Source organism: Camellia sinensis, chromosome 2, assembly GCF_055761805.1.
Source record: "Camellia sinensis isolate YWXY chromosome 2, ASM5576180v1, whole genome shotgun sequence".
Taxonomy (NCBI): domain Eukaryota; kingdom Viridiplantae; phylum Streptophyta; class Magnoliopsida; order Ericales; family Theaceae; genus Camellia; species Camellia sinensis.
The window spans coordinates 128,519,088-128,535,000 of NC_138962.1; the positions used below are offsets into that span (position 1 = coordinate 128,519,088).

General features: G+C 41.1%; 1 protein-coding gene across 1 annotated transcript; it reads left to right on the top strand.

Annotated features, from left to right (window-relative positions):
• The first annotated feature begins 1,038 nt into the window (after nt 1-1,038).
• On the top strand, nt 1,039-1,602 carry LOC145819027 (putative mitochondrial protein AtMg01250). Its single transcript, XM_082913007.1, has one exon. The coding sequence runs from the start codon at nt 1,039-1,041 to the stop codon at nt 1,600-1,602; it is 564 nt and encodes a 187-aa protein (XP_082769133.1).
• The last annotated feature ends 14,311 nt before the right edge of the window (nt 1,603-15,913 follow it).

The following is a 15,913-nucleotide window of genomic DNA, read 5'->3' on the forward strand; positions in this document are numbered from 1 at the left end:
ATGTTGTAGGATGTCCAGTCGTAGTTGTGTCGTGTTTTTTGTTCGTTTATTATTTGTTGCTGGGCGTACCTGGGGTATGCCCCTTGTAAACTTGTACATTTTACTGTCTTTATTTTATGACTTACTTACCCAAAAAAAAAGACTTAACCCATTGGCACCACATAGAGCATAGTTTCTCTGTAACATTCTACGTCCTTCTCACTCCTTCTCTCTTTCATTCAAGAAACTAATTAGCTTAGTCATAAACTTAGGTCGCCAAGTCTGACTCGAACTAATCTTGCATAATCTCTAAGAAATAGAATTTTCTGAGTAATTGTAGCTTAACGATATTGGTTTAACTTAAGCACCTCATTTAAGGTTTTCTAAATCACATAAGTGCAAGCCCAAAAGGTTGAATTTGAATTCCCTTTTATTATCTTCCTGTTTCTCTTTCTTTTCCTTGACTTTCTCTTCTAGCTCTCAAGAAGAAAGTTTCTCGGTTACTTTCTCTGCCCTTCTCCTTCATTCTCTCTTTTGTTCTAGAAACTAATTAGCTCAGACAACCAATTGTTTTCATAACCTTAAGTGGGGAAGTAGAACTCAAACTAACCTTGTTTTGCCTCTAAGAAAGAGAATTTTCTGAGTAATTCTAGCTTAACAGTATTAGTTTAACTTAAGCACCTCATCAAGGAGGTTTTTTGGTCTCTCAAAGCCAATAAAGCTCCTGGCCCTGATGGGTATTCAGCTGGTTTCTTCAAAAGCTCGTGGGATATTGTTGGGAAGGAGGTTACTCTTGCCATTAAATCATTTTTTGACTCTGGCAAACTCCTCTCGGAGATAAATAGCACCATCATTGCTCTTATTCCGAAAATTCCTAATCCTATGAATGTTGGTGACTATAGACCTATTTCTTGCTGCAACACCATCTACAAATGCATTGCCAAGATAATAGCTAACAGAGTCAAAATGGTGCTTCCTGATCTGATTGATCTTGTGCAGTCTGCCTTTGTCCAGGGTAGAAGAATCTCGAACAACATCTTTTTGTCCTAGGAGATTATGATGGGTTACCACCGGAGTTCCAAAACCCCAAAGTGTGCTATGAAAGTGGACATCATGAAAGCCTCCGATACTGTGAGATGGGAGTTTATTATTGATATCCTCACTGCTATGGGCTTTCCTCCTTGCATGATAAAATGGATCAAAGCTTGTATGACTAGTCCTTCTTTCTCCATTTGCATTAATGGTAGTCTTCATGGGTACTTTAAAGGGGCTAGGGGGCTTAGGCAAGGGGACCCCATGTCCCCTTATCTTTTTGTGTTGGCTATGGAGATTTTGGCTAGAATCCTTGCTGAAAAATCTAGAAACCCTCTTTTTATCCATTGGAGATGTGAGAAGATTAAAATTGTGAATTTGTGTTTTGCTGATGACCTTATAATCTTCTGTAGAGGGGATCCGGGGACTGTTAATCTCATCATGCAGGGTTTGGAGGAATTTAGGAACTTGTCCGGTCTTACTCCTAATCCTAATAAGAGTAATATTTATTTTTCCGGGTGTAGTAGTGAGCTTAAAGCTAATATTTTGCATATTGCCAAATTCACTGAGGGGTCCCTCCCTGTGAAATAGTTTGTCTATATCTTTCTCTGTCCATCTTCTTCCTTCTCCCTTTTGTTCTAGAAACTAATTAGCTTAGGTGACTAACTGTTTCATCAGCTTAAGTGCCCAAGTTATTTTTGTCTTGGGTGATAACTCTATTTTTAAAGCTTGCTTTGTATATGCTGAAAATAAGCATGCTGTTAGAAAAGAGTTTTTTGGTAACATGGTTCAAATTTCCCAGTCTCAGTCCAAAATCCCCCTGGTCTTCCTAGGGGATTTTAATGCAACCAGGTACCAATATGAGAAGTTTGGGGGTACATCTGTGTGGTCTCCTGAAAAGGAGGAGTTCAACTCTTGTATTATCCACTCTGGTTTGGATGATCTCTCCTATAGTGGTTGCCAATTCACTTGGGCCAATAAAAGGGATAGTGGTCAGTACATTGCAACAAAAATTGATAGGGTTCTGGTCAATGAGGTTTGGCTTGACCTGTACCCTAATTCTTGTGCTACTTTCCTTACTTCCTCTATCTCTGATCATTCTCCTGCTGTGGTTACTGTGTCTGAAGCCATTACTTCCTTTAAGAAACCTTTTAAGTTTTTTGACTTTTGGTCAAATCATGAGGACTTCCTCCCTGCTGTTTCAAAAGTGTGGAATCAATATATTCTGGGAGTTCCTATGTTCAGAGTTTGTCAAAAACTCAGACAACTGAAACCTGTTTTTAAGGCCATGAATAAAAAGGAATTCAGTGACATTTCTACCAGAGTGTTGGCCACTAAATCTGAATTGGATTCTGTACAATGGAAGTTGGATAAGGACCCTGGTAAGCTTGCGCTTCAGAGACTTGAGAGAACTCTCTACAAACAGTATGTTGATCTGACTATGGTTGAAGAGAGTTTGGCTCATCAAAAGTCTAGGGTTCAGTGGCTGAAATTGGGGGACTGTAATAGCAAGTTCTTTTTTAAGACTATTAAGGGTAATATCAATAGGGGTAAAATTCTTAATGTTGAGTTAAAGGATGGGAGTATATCTAACAAGCCTGAAGAGATTCAAAATGCTTTCACAAATTTTTACTCTGACTTGTTTGGTACCCCTATTGCTGGCCATTATGATGGGACTGAAAGAATAAATTCCCTTGTTAAATCCAGGATCTCCAATGATCAATCTGCTCTCCTTGCTAGACCAGTGACTGATCTGGAGATTAAGGATGTTTTTTGGTCTCTTAAACCTAACAAGGCCCCTGGTCCTGATGGTTACCCTGCGGGCTTTTTCAAAAAATCTTGGGGTATTGTTGGTAGAGAGGTTACCCAAGCCATTAGAACTTTTTTTGAGTCTGGGAAGCTTCTCTCCGAAGTCAATAGTACAATCATAGCTCTTATCCCCAAAGTTCCTAACCCTGTAAAAGTGGGAGACTTTAGACCCATCTCTTGCTGTAATACGATATACAAATGTATAGCTAAAATTATTGCAAATAGGATTAAAGAGGTCTTACCTGACCTCATTGATCCTGTGCAATCAGCCTTTGTGCAGGGTAGGAGAATTTCTGATAATATCTTCTTGTCTCAAGAAATATTGAGGGGTTACCACAAGAATTCCACTACCCCTAAGTGTGCGATGAAAGTGGATATCATGAAAGCTTACGATAGTGTGAGATGGGAGTTTATCATTATGAAAGCCTATGATAATGTTAGGTGGGAGTTCATTCTTGACATCTTGTCAGCTATGAACTTTCCCCCTTGTATGATTATGTGGATCAAGGCTTGTATGACGAGTCCTTCTTTCTCGATTTGCATTAATGGGAGTCTCCATGGGTATTTCAAAGGGGCTAGGGGGCTTAGACAAGGTGATCCAATGTCACCCTACTTGTTTGTTTTGGCTATGGAAATCTTAGCTAGAATTTTGGCTGAGAAAGCTTGTGATCCCCTCTTCAAGTTCCATTGGAGGTGTGATAAGACCAAAATCGTCAATCTTTGCTTTGCTGATGATCTTATGATCTTCAGTAAAGGTGATACTGCCACTGTCAACCTTATCATGCAAGGCCTTGAGGAGTTTAGACAATTGTCTGGTCTCACCCCTAGTCCTAGTAAGAGTAATATATTCTTCTCGGGGTGTAATAGGGAGCTTAAAAATGACATTCTTCGCATCTCTAAGTTTACTGAAGGCACTCTTCCGGTGAAATACTTGGGTGTGCCCTTGATCACTACGAAGCTTAAGGCTACTGATTGTAAGATCCTGGTTGAGAGAATCATCAAGAGGATTAAGAGCTGGACCAATAGACTTCTTTCCTATGCGGGTAGAGCTCAACTTATCCAGACTATCCTTTTCTCCATGCAAGTCTATTGGTCTTCTCTTTTTATCCTCCCTAAGAAGGTGATTAGAGAGATTGATAGCATTTTGAGAGCTTTTCTTTGGTCGGGTGTTGATTTGAAGATGCATAGTGCTAAAATTGCTTGGAATAATGTCTGTAAGCCTAAAGGTGAAGGGGGCTTAGGGTTTAAGGAGATGGGGGTCTGGAATAGGGCGGCTATCACCAAGCATGTTTGGTTCTTGTTTTCTGGAGGGGAAGGATCTATGTGGTGCCAATGGGTTAAGTCTTACTTACTTAAGGGTAAGAGCTTTTGGCATGTTAAGATGCCTAGTGACCCCTCATGGGTCTGGAGGAAAATTCTGTCTATTAGGAAAAATATCTTCCCTCTTATCAAGTTTAAAATTGGTAATGGGGAGAAGGTGTTTCTGTGGTTTGACAACTGGCATCCTTTGGGTTCTTTATGGGACAGATTTGGGCATAGGATTATGTACGACACGGGTCTTTCTTTCGAGTCTAAAGTTAGTGCTGTCATATCTAATAATGATTGGAGATGGCCTATTGACAACTCTTGGGAGATCAAGGAGTGGATCTCTTCCACTCCTCTTGAGCTTAAACCTAATAATGATATCCAGGATTGTCCTATCTGGAACCTGACTGTGGATGGGGATTTTACCATACAATCCGCGTGGAATTGTTGGAGGGATAAGGGTACTAAAGTGCCTTGGACTAATCTTGTTTGGGGGCATCCGTCCATTCCTAGGGTCAGCTTTGTAGTCTGGATGGCTATTCACGAGAGATTAAACACGGGGGATAGGTTACTTCTATTCGGCCTTGTCCCTAATTCTATCTGCCCCCTCTGTCAAGGTCTTGAGGAGAATCACTCCCATCTGTTCTTCAGGTGTGTGTATTCTTCTAGGATCTGGGGTGCCATTCAGGTTAAGTGTAACATTAGCTGGCCCCAATTAACTTGGCTGGAGTACGTGGTCTATGCTACGAAGTCCACCAGAGGCAAAGCCCTGAAGTCTTCTCTTACTAAACTATCCTTCCTTTGCACTGTCTATCAGATCTGGATTGAAAGGAATAGAAGGATCTTTAGCAAGGAGTTTAAACCTGAAAAAACTGTGACTAACCTTATTGTCCAGATGGTTAGAGGTAGGATGCTTTCTATGTATAATCTGGCTAACTCTGCAGGTGATGATTGGTATCTATCTCAATGGAATCTACCTGCAACAATTATGAAGCAGCCCCAGGACAACAATGCTGGGAGTGTACTGAGCGGGGACAATTTACCTATATTGAGGGTTGAGTGAGGGGAGCATATATTGAGGGATTTCTAATTGGTTACTCTTTTGCAGATTTATGTCATGGATGCTTGTTCCAATTTGATGATGTCTTCATACTCTCTAACATGTTCGGCTAAAGTCATATGTGGGCCGAGTGGCGTGAGCCAGAATAATGTCACTTTATCTTGTGGGTTGAGAGATGTGAGGCTACTCACCATCATATTTCTAACTGTTATTCTGTATACTAACTTTTATGTGCAGGTTGAGGAAGCGCCCTTATACAGCAAATCAGTTGAGATAATTAGTGAGTTTGAGAGATGTGGGCCTAGTGAAGAGAGGACATATACTGTGTGGAGTGTTGTTATTAGATGTGGGCCGAGTGATGGGAGGTCTCATATTCCCAGATTTATTTTCCTCCTTCTCTATGATGTCTCTTGTATTATTGGCACTTACTATCTAGTTCTCTTTGGGCAGGTGAAACATAAAACTGTCTGGTGGGTTTATTACTGGCAGTCTCCTTTGTACTGTTATTGGGACTGTTATTGGACTCCGGCTGCAAGTTGGATGATGTTGGGGAAGGCTCTTGGATGTTGGCAACAAGATGTGCCTGCTATCGAATTTAATGTTGACTGGTGGTGTGGAGGTGGCTGCAACCTGCGCCCCTCGGGGAACTTTTATGCTGTGTGGAGATGCTTTTCGGTGATGGCAGCACGGTGCGCCTTACCTTGGCACTTCAGTGGGTTCATAAGCTGTTTTAAATTCTGCTTGTATATATATCTGAATGGTGGGACTTTTATTATTGTGTATTGTAACGTTGTCCTGTTTTTTTGGGTTCTTAGTTTATTAGATCTGGATGTGTTTAAGCCTAAGATAAGGGCTGTTTTTTGGTATTCACGGTGATCTTTGTATTATCTCAGTTCGGATGCTTCTTGTAACAGTGTAGATCTTGTGCAAGCTCCCTATCTGTTTGTGGGATATGGTTCTTGAACAAGTCTTTTGTGCTTAGTTGCTCTGGCTGTTTTGAGTTTTTTGTTTTTTTTGTGTGGCTGGCTTGCCTCTCTGGTGCCAGTTGTTTGTTTGGTCGTCGTCGTTGTAGTTTCGGGTAGGGCCTGGGGTATGCCCCTTGTATTCGTGTAAATTTTCTTGTTTTATTTATTTCTTACTTACCCAAAAAAAAAAAATCATTGATATCCTTAAAGCCATGGCTTTTCCGCCCATTATGATATCCTGGATCAAGGCTTGTATGACAAGTCCTTCTTTCTCTGTTTGCATTAATGGGAGCTTGCATGGTTATTTTAAAGGTGCTAGAGGTCTTAGACAGGGAGATCCTATGTCTCCTTATCTTTTCGTTCTGGCTATGGAAATCCTTGCTAGAATTTTTGCTGAAAAGTCCAATCATCCTCAATTCAAGTTCCATTGGAGATGTGAGAAATCTAAGATTGTCAATCTCTGCTTTGCTGATGATCTTATGATCTTCAGTCGTGGGGATATCCCTACTGTCAGTTTAATCATGCAAGGTCTGGAGGAGTTCTCTTCTCTTTCAGGCCTTACCCCTAGCGTCAGCAAAAGCAACATTTATTTCTCTGGCTGTAATGGGGGGTTGAAAGAAGATATCCTCAAAATTGTTCAGTTTACTGAGGGTACTCTTCCTATTAAATACCTTGGTGTCCCACTGATTACAACCAAGCTTAGGGCTTCGGATTGTCAAATTCTCATTGATAGGATCACAAATCGTATTAAAAGCTGGACAAATAAAGCTCTTTCTTATGCTGGAAGAGCTCAACTTATCCAGACCATTCTCTTTTCTATGCAGGTTTACTGGTCCTCTCTTTTCATCCTCCCCAAGAGGGTTATTAGAGAGATTGAGGGTATCCTTAGAGCTTTTTTCTGGTCGGGCACAGATCTTAAGAAACATAGTGCCAAAATTGCTTGGGATAAGATTTGTGTGCCTAAAAATGAAGGTGGTCTTGGTTTTAAATCTTTAGAGGTTTGGAACATGGCTGCCATAACTAAGCATATTTGGTTCCTCTTCTCTGGAGGGGAGATGTCTATGTGGTGCCAATGGGTTAAATCGTATTTACTTAAGGGCAGAAGTTTCTGGAAAGTAAAGGTTCCCCACAACTATTCTTGGGTTTGGAGGAAGATCCTTGCCCTTAGAGATAAAATTTCTCCCCTTATTATCCACAAAATAGGTAGAGGTGACTCTACTTTTTTATGGTACGATAATTGGCATCCTCTTGGTCCTTTATGGAAAAAATTTGGGGACAGAATCTTGTATGACTCTAATCTTAACAGTGAGACTAAGGTCAATCAGATTATGGATGGGGGCTCTTGGAAGTGGCCTGTCCCCAACTCTTGGGAAATAAGGGAGCTGATCTCTTCAACCCCCACTAGTTGCAGACCTAATCCTCTACTGGATGATCAACCTACTTGGTCTCTTTCCGATGGGAAATTTACTATTAATGGTGTTTGGAATCATTGGAGGCTTAAGCTTGATAAAGTTGTTTGGCATAAACTAATCTGGGGGGCTTACCATATCCCTAGGGCTAGTTTTGTGGTTTGGATGGCTGTCCAGGAGAGACTTAATACTGGTGACAGGCTTCAGCTATTTGGCATCTCTCCTACACCAACCTGTCCATTTTGCCAACATGATACTGAAACTCATTCTCACCTCTTTTTTGAGTGTGTCTTCTCTACTAAAATCTGGACTGAAATTAAAGCTAAATGTAATGTGCAGTGGCCTGATTTTCAGTGGCCTGGCATTATTCCCTTTGCTACTAGAGAGACTAAGAGAAGATCATTAAGATCCATAATCATCAAATTGTCATTGTTGTGCTCTGTTTATATAATCTGGCTTGAAAGGAATAACAGAATTTTCAACAAAGAATTCAAGCCAGAAGAAGTGGTGGTTAAAATAATTGTCCAACTGATTCGGGGTAGATTGTTGTCTATCACAAATGTTCCTAGAAATGCAGGTGATAACTGGTACATTGACCATTGGAATCTGCCTGCTACTGTCCTGAAGCCCCATGCTCTCGGCACTGGGAGGGCTGCTGAGTGATGTGAGTTCACTATATGAGGGTTGAGTGATTGTAAGCAAACAGAGTGTTTCTTTTCTAACTGTTTTCTTCATGTGTAGTAATGAGGAGTGCTTGGATCAGTGTGGGTTGAGTGATGTGAGTCCAAAATTCACAACTGACAGAATTGTGGGTTGAGTGAAATAGCTTCTCATAAATGTTTTATCTAATGTTTATATATATTGTAAGTTTTATGTGCAGGCTATGGAGTAATGCTTTGCTGTGTGGGTTGAGTGATGAGAGTTTATATACTGTGTGCTAAATTCCAACTGAGTGTTGTGAGGTTATTGAGGGTTTAGTGATGTGAGACATATATTGTGGTTATCTGTTTACTGGAATCTTTCAGGATCACTAATGGATGTGTTTACTCAATTCTGGCAGGAAGTTCTATGGTCTAGTGGAGGTCTACATCTTGGTTTTGATTCTTGGGATACTCGGCTTGAAGCTGGCTGCTGAATGCGCTGCTGGTTGTTTCATCAGGGATATAAGCTGTTTTCTTTTCTGTTTTAACATCTTAGCTATTTTACCTATCCTAGCGGGGTGTGCTAGGAAGTAAATGGTCCATCTTTGACCTATCTTTGTTTTTATTACTTTACTGTTGGTTTTGGATTTGGTAGTCCACAGGTTATATTTTGTTTTGCTATTATGGGGCTGTTCATCCCTCGGCTTTGGGCTATTCTCTAGCAGGGTTTTTTGTTCACCGTTCCTGTTTCTCGGTTTTGGTGCCGTTGTTTTGTGATGCTATGGGTTTGTTTTGGTCTCGGTTTTTAGCTGTCCTTCGCAGTGTTCATTATCCCTATCTCTCTTGATATGGCTGCTGAACAGTGTGTGTTTCTTTTGGGTTTTGTTTTCGCTTTGCGTTAGCTTTTTGGTTTTTCTGGGTTTCTGATTTTCCTGTATAGTTGCTGTAGGGCCTGGGGTATTCCCCTTGTAATCTTGTATATCCTTTGTCTTTAATTTATGTCTTATTCACCCAAAAAAAAAAAGTGCCCAAGTTTAAATGAAACTAATTTTCCTTAGCCTCTAACGAAGAGAATTGTCTGAGTAATTTTAGTTCAACGATATTAATTTATAACTTAAACACCTCATTTATGGTTTTCTAAATCACCTAAGTGTTCAATTGTCAAGTCCGAAAGGATGAATTTGAATTCCGGTTGATTTTCTTCCAATTTCTCTTTCTTTTCTATGACTTTCTCTTCTTGCTCTCAAGAAGAAAGTTTCTCTGTAACTTCCTCCGTCCCTATCCTTCCTTCTCTCTTTTGTTCTAAGAACTAATTAGGCTTGGTAAATAATTGTTTCATAAGCTTAAGTGACCGAGTTTAACTAAAACTAATCTTGCTTGGCTTCTAAGATACAGAATTTTCTAAGCAATTGTAACTTAACGATACTCGTTTAAGTTAAGTACCTCATTTATGGTTTTCTAAATCAATTGAGTGTTCAATTCTCAAGTCAGAAAGGATGAATTTGAATTCTTTTCAATTTTCTTCAAATTTCCCCTTCTTTGCACTAACCTTTTTTTTTTTTTTCCAGCTCCGAAGAAGGAAGTTTCTCTGTAACTTTCTCCGTCCCTCTCCTTCCTCCTAGGTAACAAATTGTTTCATAAGCTTAAGTAGCCCAGTTTAACTCAAGCTAATCTTACTTAGCCACTAAGATAGCGAACTTTCTGAGTAATTGTAGCTTAACGATATTAGTTTAACATAAGCACCTCATTTAAGATTTTCTAAATCACCAAGGTATTCAATTCTCAATTTCACAAAAATTGAATTTGAATTCTCTTTGAATTTCCTCCTTTTTTTTTGGGGGGGGGGGGGTAAGTAAGTCATAAAATAAAAACAATGAAATTTACAAGTTTACAAGGGGCATACCCCAGGCACGCCCAAACAATAAATAAAAAGCATATATAACCTTATTCACCCAAAAAAAAAAAGCATATATAACCCACAAAACAACCATTACACCCCTAAGAAATGAGGTAAACAAGAAACTGAAAACACAATAACCCAACTTTGCCCATATATCCTTTTTATCCTCAAGTAACCCCTACCATCAGAGATATTAGACGGAAACTTGAGGTGGATATATGGGCAAAGAAATACAAAAACAACACAAAGTTAAACAAACAACACTCACAGACAAAACAACAACCCCCAAGCTGAAACAAAAATGATGATCAACCCCGCAAGCCCCCAGTCTCTACTGCAGATAAAACATGGAATCCAATAAGCATCCCACTCCTCACAGCCGTGACATCCAAGCCACTTAGCCAAAGCCTAGATTCTAGAGAGAGAAAGCTCCCTCCGTTGTTACCCATGGAGTGTTGCAGGCTCCTTTACCAGATTTTGTCTGGTTTGGTTAGTGCTGTGTGTTGTGGCTGTTTCTCTTCTTATTTTTATCCAGATTAAGGAGAGTTTGTGGAAGATTTATTGGGTTCTTTGCTTTTGTCAGTCCATTTTACATGGCTGGTATTGGGTTGTTGGTTACCGGGGTTCACCTCCTGTGTTCATGTGTTAAGCTTGATTCGGTAGTGTTTGGTCTACCGATGGTGGCTTCTCGCGTGTTATAGACAACTGGTGGTTTCGGCGGCTGGAGATGGTCACGGGTTGGGGTGTGCCGTGGGAGATTCACGTGCCGCTGGCGTGCTGCTAAGGTATGGACACTGGTGCGTCGCCGTACGATGTGTCTAGGACACATGGGGTGAGGCCGGTGTGTCCTGTTTCTTCTGGCTGGATTTCTAAGCTGTGGATATTGGAGATTCAGATTTTATTGATTTAGGTCGGTGGTTCCGCCATCCATGGTGGTGTCCTAGCGGTGCTGTTGATCTCGGTCCCAGCGCGAGGTTGACGGGGTACTGAGTGTTTCCGGTGCTGGTTTTTCCGGCGGTACTACTCTAGCCTGGATCCTTTTCTAGCGCCGTTGTCTTGCTAGTAAATGAGTTTTATGGTATGTTGTTTCTCTGGCAGTTTCTTTGAGGTTGAAACCGGGTCAGGGAGAGAGAGAGAGACAGAGACTGGGTTCGGTAAAATCTAGTGTCTGAAGTCTTGAAAGCTTGGTGATCGTCTGGCGGGTTTGATTCTGCAGGATGGCTGCCTTGTTCTCTTTTGTTTCTGCTTGTTTTTTTGCTGGTATTTGCTTAGCGCCGTCATCGACGTCGGATTAGTTGTTGGTTGGTTGTCCGGCTGACTTGATCTTGTTGATATTCGGCAGCATGGTTTATTTTGTGCTGGGTACTGTCGACGGTGGTTGGTGAATGATAGCAAGCCCACATCGGAATTACAGTGGGGTGAGGTTTGAAGGAGACGATATATGCCTCACGTAAGTCATAGCGCGTGGAGGTTTTTGTGGATATTGTGTAACGTGTTATGGCCTGTCTGCTCTTTACAGGCTGTACATGATGTGTGTTGGGGAATGGTAAAAGCTATATCACCTTTACATATATTTATATATATTTGGTTGATTTGTGCTTTTTGCCGCCCAGTTTTGGATCTAATGTTGTGGTAGGTGGGGCCACTTGTGATTTCAAAGTTGTGTTGAAAACTTTTAAGAAAACTCATGGTGGCCCACGTGCTTGACGTTGCCGATTTTGGGAAGTGCATCATGTGGGTTGTTTCGCCTACGGTTTTGGAATACCAGGTAATGGTTAGTATTATTTTCAGATTATTTTATAATGGAGCTATATGTGTTGTATATGGAGTTTTATGGGCCATTATTTTGGTTCAAAGATTTACGGTTTGGCCCTCTTTTTGGTTATGGAGTCAGCTTGTTTTGGGCCGGCTGTTATTAGTGGGTGGTGGACCCCTTATTTGACCCACGGGTTCACTATTTTGGTTGAGTGATTTTGTGCTGTTGGTTGCCGCAATTTTGGGCACGCTTTTTCAGTCCATATTTTTTTTTAGCCACAATGCAGCGGACCTTGTGTAGTTGGTTATTTCATGATAATTGATCGTGTGATCCTCATGTGACTCGATATGAGGGTGGTTTTGAGCCATCTCCGCCAAGAGTGATTGGGGAGTCACTGCTATGGGGAATTGTGGTTCGATAACTAGCCGAGTTAGAGACTGGGAGATGAGCGGGAGGATAGCTACCGGGTTTCTGGTCGCTTCTTGTCTTCATGTGACCCATCCTAATTGATTGTATTGCCACGCCTGACATGGAGTGAAGGGGACACTGCCGTGGGGTTTGAGGCTTGTGATCTACCAAGGAAAGGACTGGGGGATGTGATGATTGCTCTCATGTTTTGTTGGCTATGTATTGGTTTGTTGCAGCGGGGCTATTTGTTTTTTCACTAAACTTCTCAAGACCATTGATTATCGTAATGGACTTTGCAGGCTTCATGTGACTCAGCCAGGATCTTTCATGGGATAGATATTTTCCTTCGTCATGGCTTTGGTTGAGTGGCTGGGATGTCACGGCTATGAAAAGAGCGATACTTATTGGATTCCATGCTTTAATTCGTGGTAGAGACTGGGAGCAAGCAGGGGCAGTTATCATCTTCGATTGGTCTTGTTGGGTGTTTAGTTAGTTACATTTGTATTGTGTGTTTTCTGTTACGTTTTACGCGTTTGATGTCTTGTTTATTTGCCCATATATCCACCCCAAGTTTCCTTCTATTATCTCTGATGATAGGGGTTACTTGGGTACAAAAAGGATATATAGGCAAAGTGGGGTTTTGGTTTTCTGTTGTTTTTTCGCTTCTGCGAGTGTGGATTTATGTTATAGGGTGTCCAGTAGTAGTTTTATGGTTTTTTTTTTTTTTCGTCTATTATTTGTTGTAGGGCGTACCTGGGGTATGCCCCTTGTAAACTTGTACATTTTACTGTCTTTATTTTATGACTTACTTACCCAAATAAAATTAAAAAAAAGCCGGGACGGAGGAAAAGATATACCCCAAGAGAAATCCCAGCAAAGTCACATGAAGCTAACACGATCAAAAACCATATGCCACGGTCTAGGGGTTGAAGTGAAAAACAATAGCCCCTCAGCAACAAGCCAATATACAGCCAACAAGATCATGAAATCAATCATCACATCCCCCGGTCCCTACCTTGGTAGATCACAAGCCTCAAACCCTACGGCAATGTGCCCATCACTCCATGTCAGGCGTGGCAATACGATCAATTAGGAAGGGTCATATGAAGACAAGAAGCAACTAGAAATCCAGTAGCTATCCTCCCGCTCATCTCCCAGTCTCTAACTCGGTTGGTTATTGAACCACTATTCCCCATAGCAGTGACTCCCCAATCACTCTTGGCGGAGATGGCTCAAAAGCATCCTCATATCGAGTCACATGAGGATCACACGATCAATCACCATAAATAATCAACTATAAATGATCCGTTGCAGATAGACTAAACAAAAAATATTCCAAAATAACCCAATAATTTCCCACACCTGTACACATACTCATGAGTGGCCCACAAGAAGAACCGTGGGCATTAATAAAAATAAAAATAAACCTCTTGCCCCACATAAGCTCAAAACGTGCTTGAAAGAACAAAAGCCCACTATTTGAAAAGGGGCGGGACCCACCTCATAGAAACCATAGCATGAAACCATGTGCTGAACCAAAAACCGTGGGCCAAAGAGGGACCACGTATTTGACTATGCATCTAATATACATAAATATAAAAATTTATATATATATATATATAAATGACAAAGCAGGCATCATCTCATCACCTTTAAACGTGCTTGTCAGCATCCATAGAGCCCCACCATGCTTTACACGTACACCAAGAAACCAAGCTTTACAGCTGCCCAAACATCATCCACAATACACGGAACTATAACCCTCTAGCAGCCCCTGTTTCATCAAGACCATGTCCACTCATAGGCGGGAAAACACACTGCCCAATGTGCGCGTAAACTGACACAGAACCTTATTGCAGGAGCTGGAGCGTGAGAACCACCCTCCTCTACACACTGTAACAACGAGGTGGAAGATCGTGATTATAGGAAATCCACGCCGAAAAATCATAGAAAACAACCCCGCCGGATTAGAGACAAGTCCAACGTAGACCGAACTCAGAACCCAGCACTGAAACTCGCTGAATGTTGCCAAAGACTCAGCACCATCCGTTCCATTGACCAATAGAGAGAGGCTAACAGCAAGGTAAACGACCATTGCAAACCGGAGACCCAACAATGGTCCCCACACCAAGCTGTAAAACTCACCAATGGCATATCCAGAACCCTCCTTCAGCTACTAGATTTACATGAACGCAGAGACCACCGTCATACCAACGAACCCACCAACAATGACCAGACCCCGGCACAGGCATTAACCCACAGACGGTTTGACCATCGGGAGCTGAAAGATGACTACTCGCCATCGAGACAACTGGGATGAGATCCCATTCTCACCAGCTATGGCGGACTGCAACTCAATGTACTAGAGGCCAAAGTCATAGGGCTTGAATACATCACAGAAGCACTAGAGAACTCCCAAACAAAACTTGAAGTTACACAACAAAGATTAACACCACCCCTAAAATGGAGCTTAAACCCAAAAACAAACTCACTTCACCCTCAGAATTTGGGTAGAGGAGTTAAAACAAACTGGCCGGACTGCACCAGACCCTCACCACCATGATACACCAACGGGGGGGAGTCTTCAGCTCCTACTTTCTTCCCCAGCCTCCTATTTCCCTTTCAAGAAGAAGAAAAAAGAAGAAAGAAGAATGTTTCTCTCTAACTCTCTCCGTCCTTCTCCATCCTTCTCTCATTCTCCTATTTCTCTTTATTTTCTCTAACTTCTCTTCTAGCTTTCAAGAAGGAAAGTTTCTCTGTAACTCTCTCCGTCCTTCTGCTTCCTTCTCTCTTTTGTTCTAGAAACTAATTAGCTTAGGTGAGTAATTGTTTCATAACCCTAAATGGCGAAGTTTAACTCAAACTATCCTTGCTTGGCCTCTAAGAAAGAGAATTTTCTATTGCTCAACGATATTAGTTTAATATAAGAACTTCATTTAAGGTTTTTGAAATCGCCTAAGTGTTCAATTCTCGAGTCCAAAAGGTTGAATTTGAATTCCCTTTGATTTTCTTCCTATTTCTCTTTCTTTGCTCTAACTTTTTCTTCGAGCTCTCAAGAAGAAAGTTTCTCTGTAACTCTCTCCTTCCTTCTCTTTCTTTCTCCTTTGGTTCCAGAAACAAATTAGTTGTGGTAACTAATTGTTTCATAAGCTTAAGTGGCCAAGTTTAACACAAACTAATCTTGCTTACCCTCTAAGAAAGAGAATTTTCTTAGTAATTTTAGCTTGACGATATTAGTTTTACTTCAGCAACTCATTTAACGATTTCGAAATCACCTAAGTGTTCAATTCTCTAGTCCAAAAGGATGAATTTGAATTTCCATTTTCTTCCAAAATTTTGTGAACAATGCGGAGTTGAATTTGTTGATTCTCGGATACGAAGATATCAAATGGGCTACATCAAATTGGCATGCCCAGTAACCCATGTGTGGTATTTGAAACGTATTCCTAGTTATATTGCGAATCTTTTAGATAAACCTCTTAAAAAATTAGAAGGCCTGGTATACTGCGATGTGTGATTTGATCGAAATTCTGATTTTACAGATTCGGAATGAGAAACTGTCATCCCATTCAATCCAATTGGGATGCCCTGGATCTGACATGTCTCTTGGGAGGAGTAACATGAAACTCAGAATTATGGGTGTATTCAA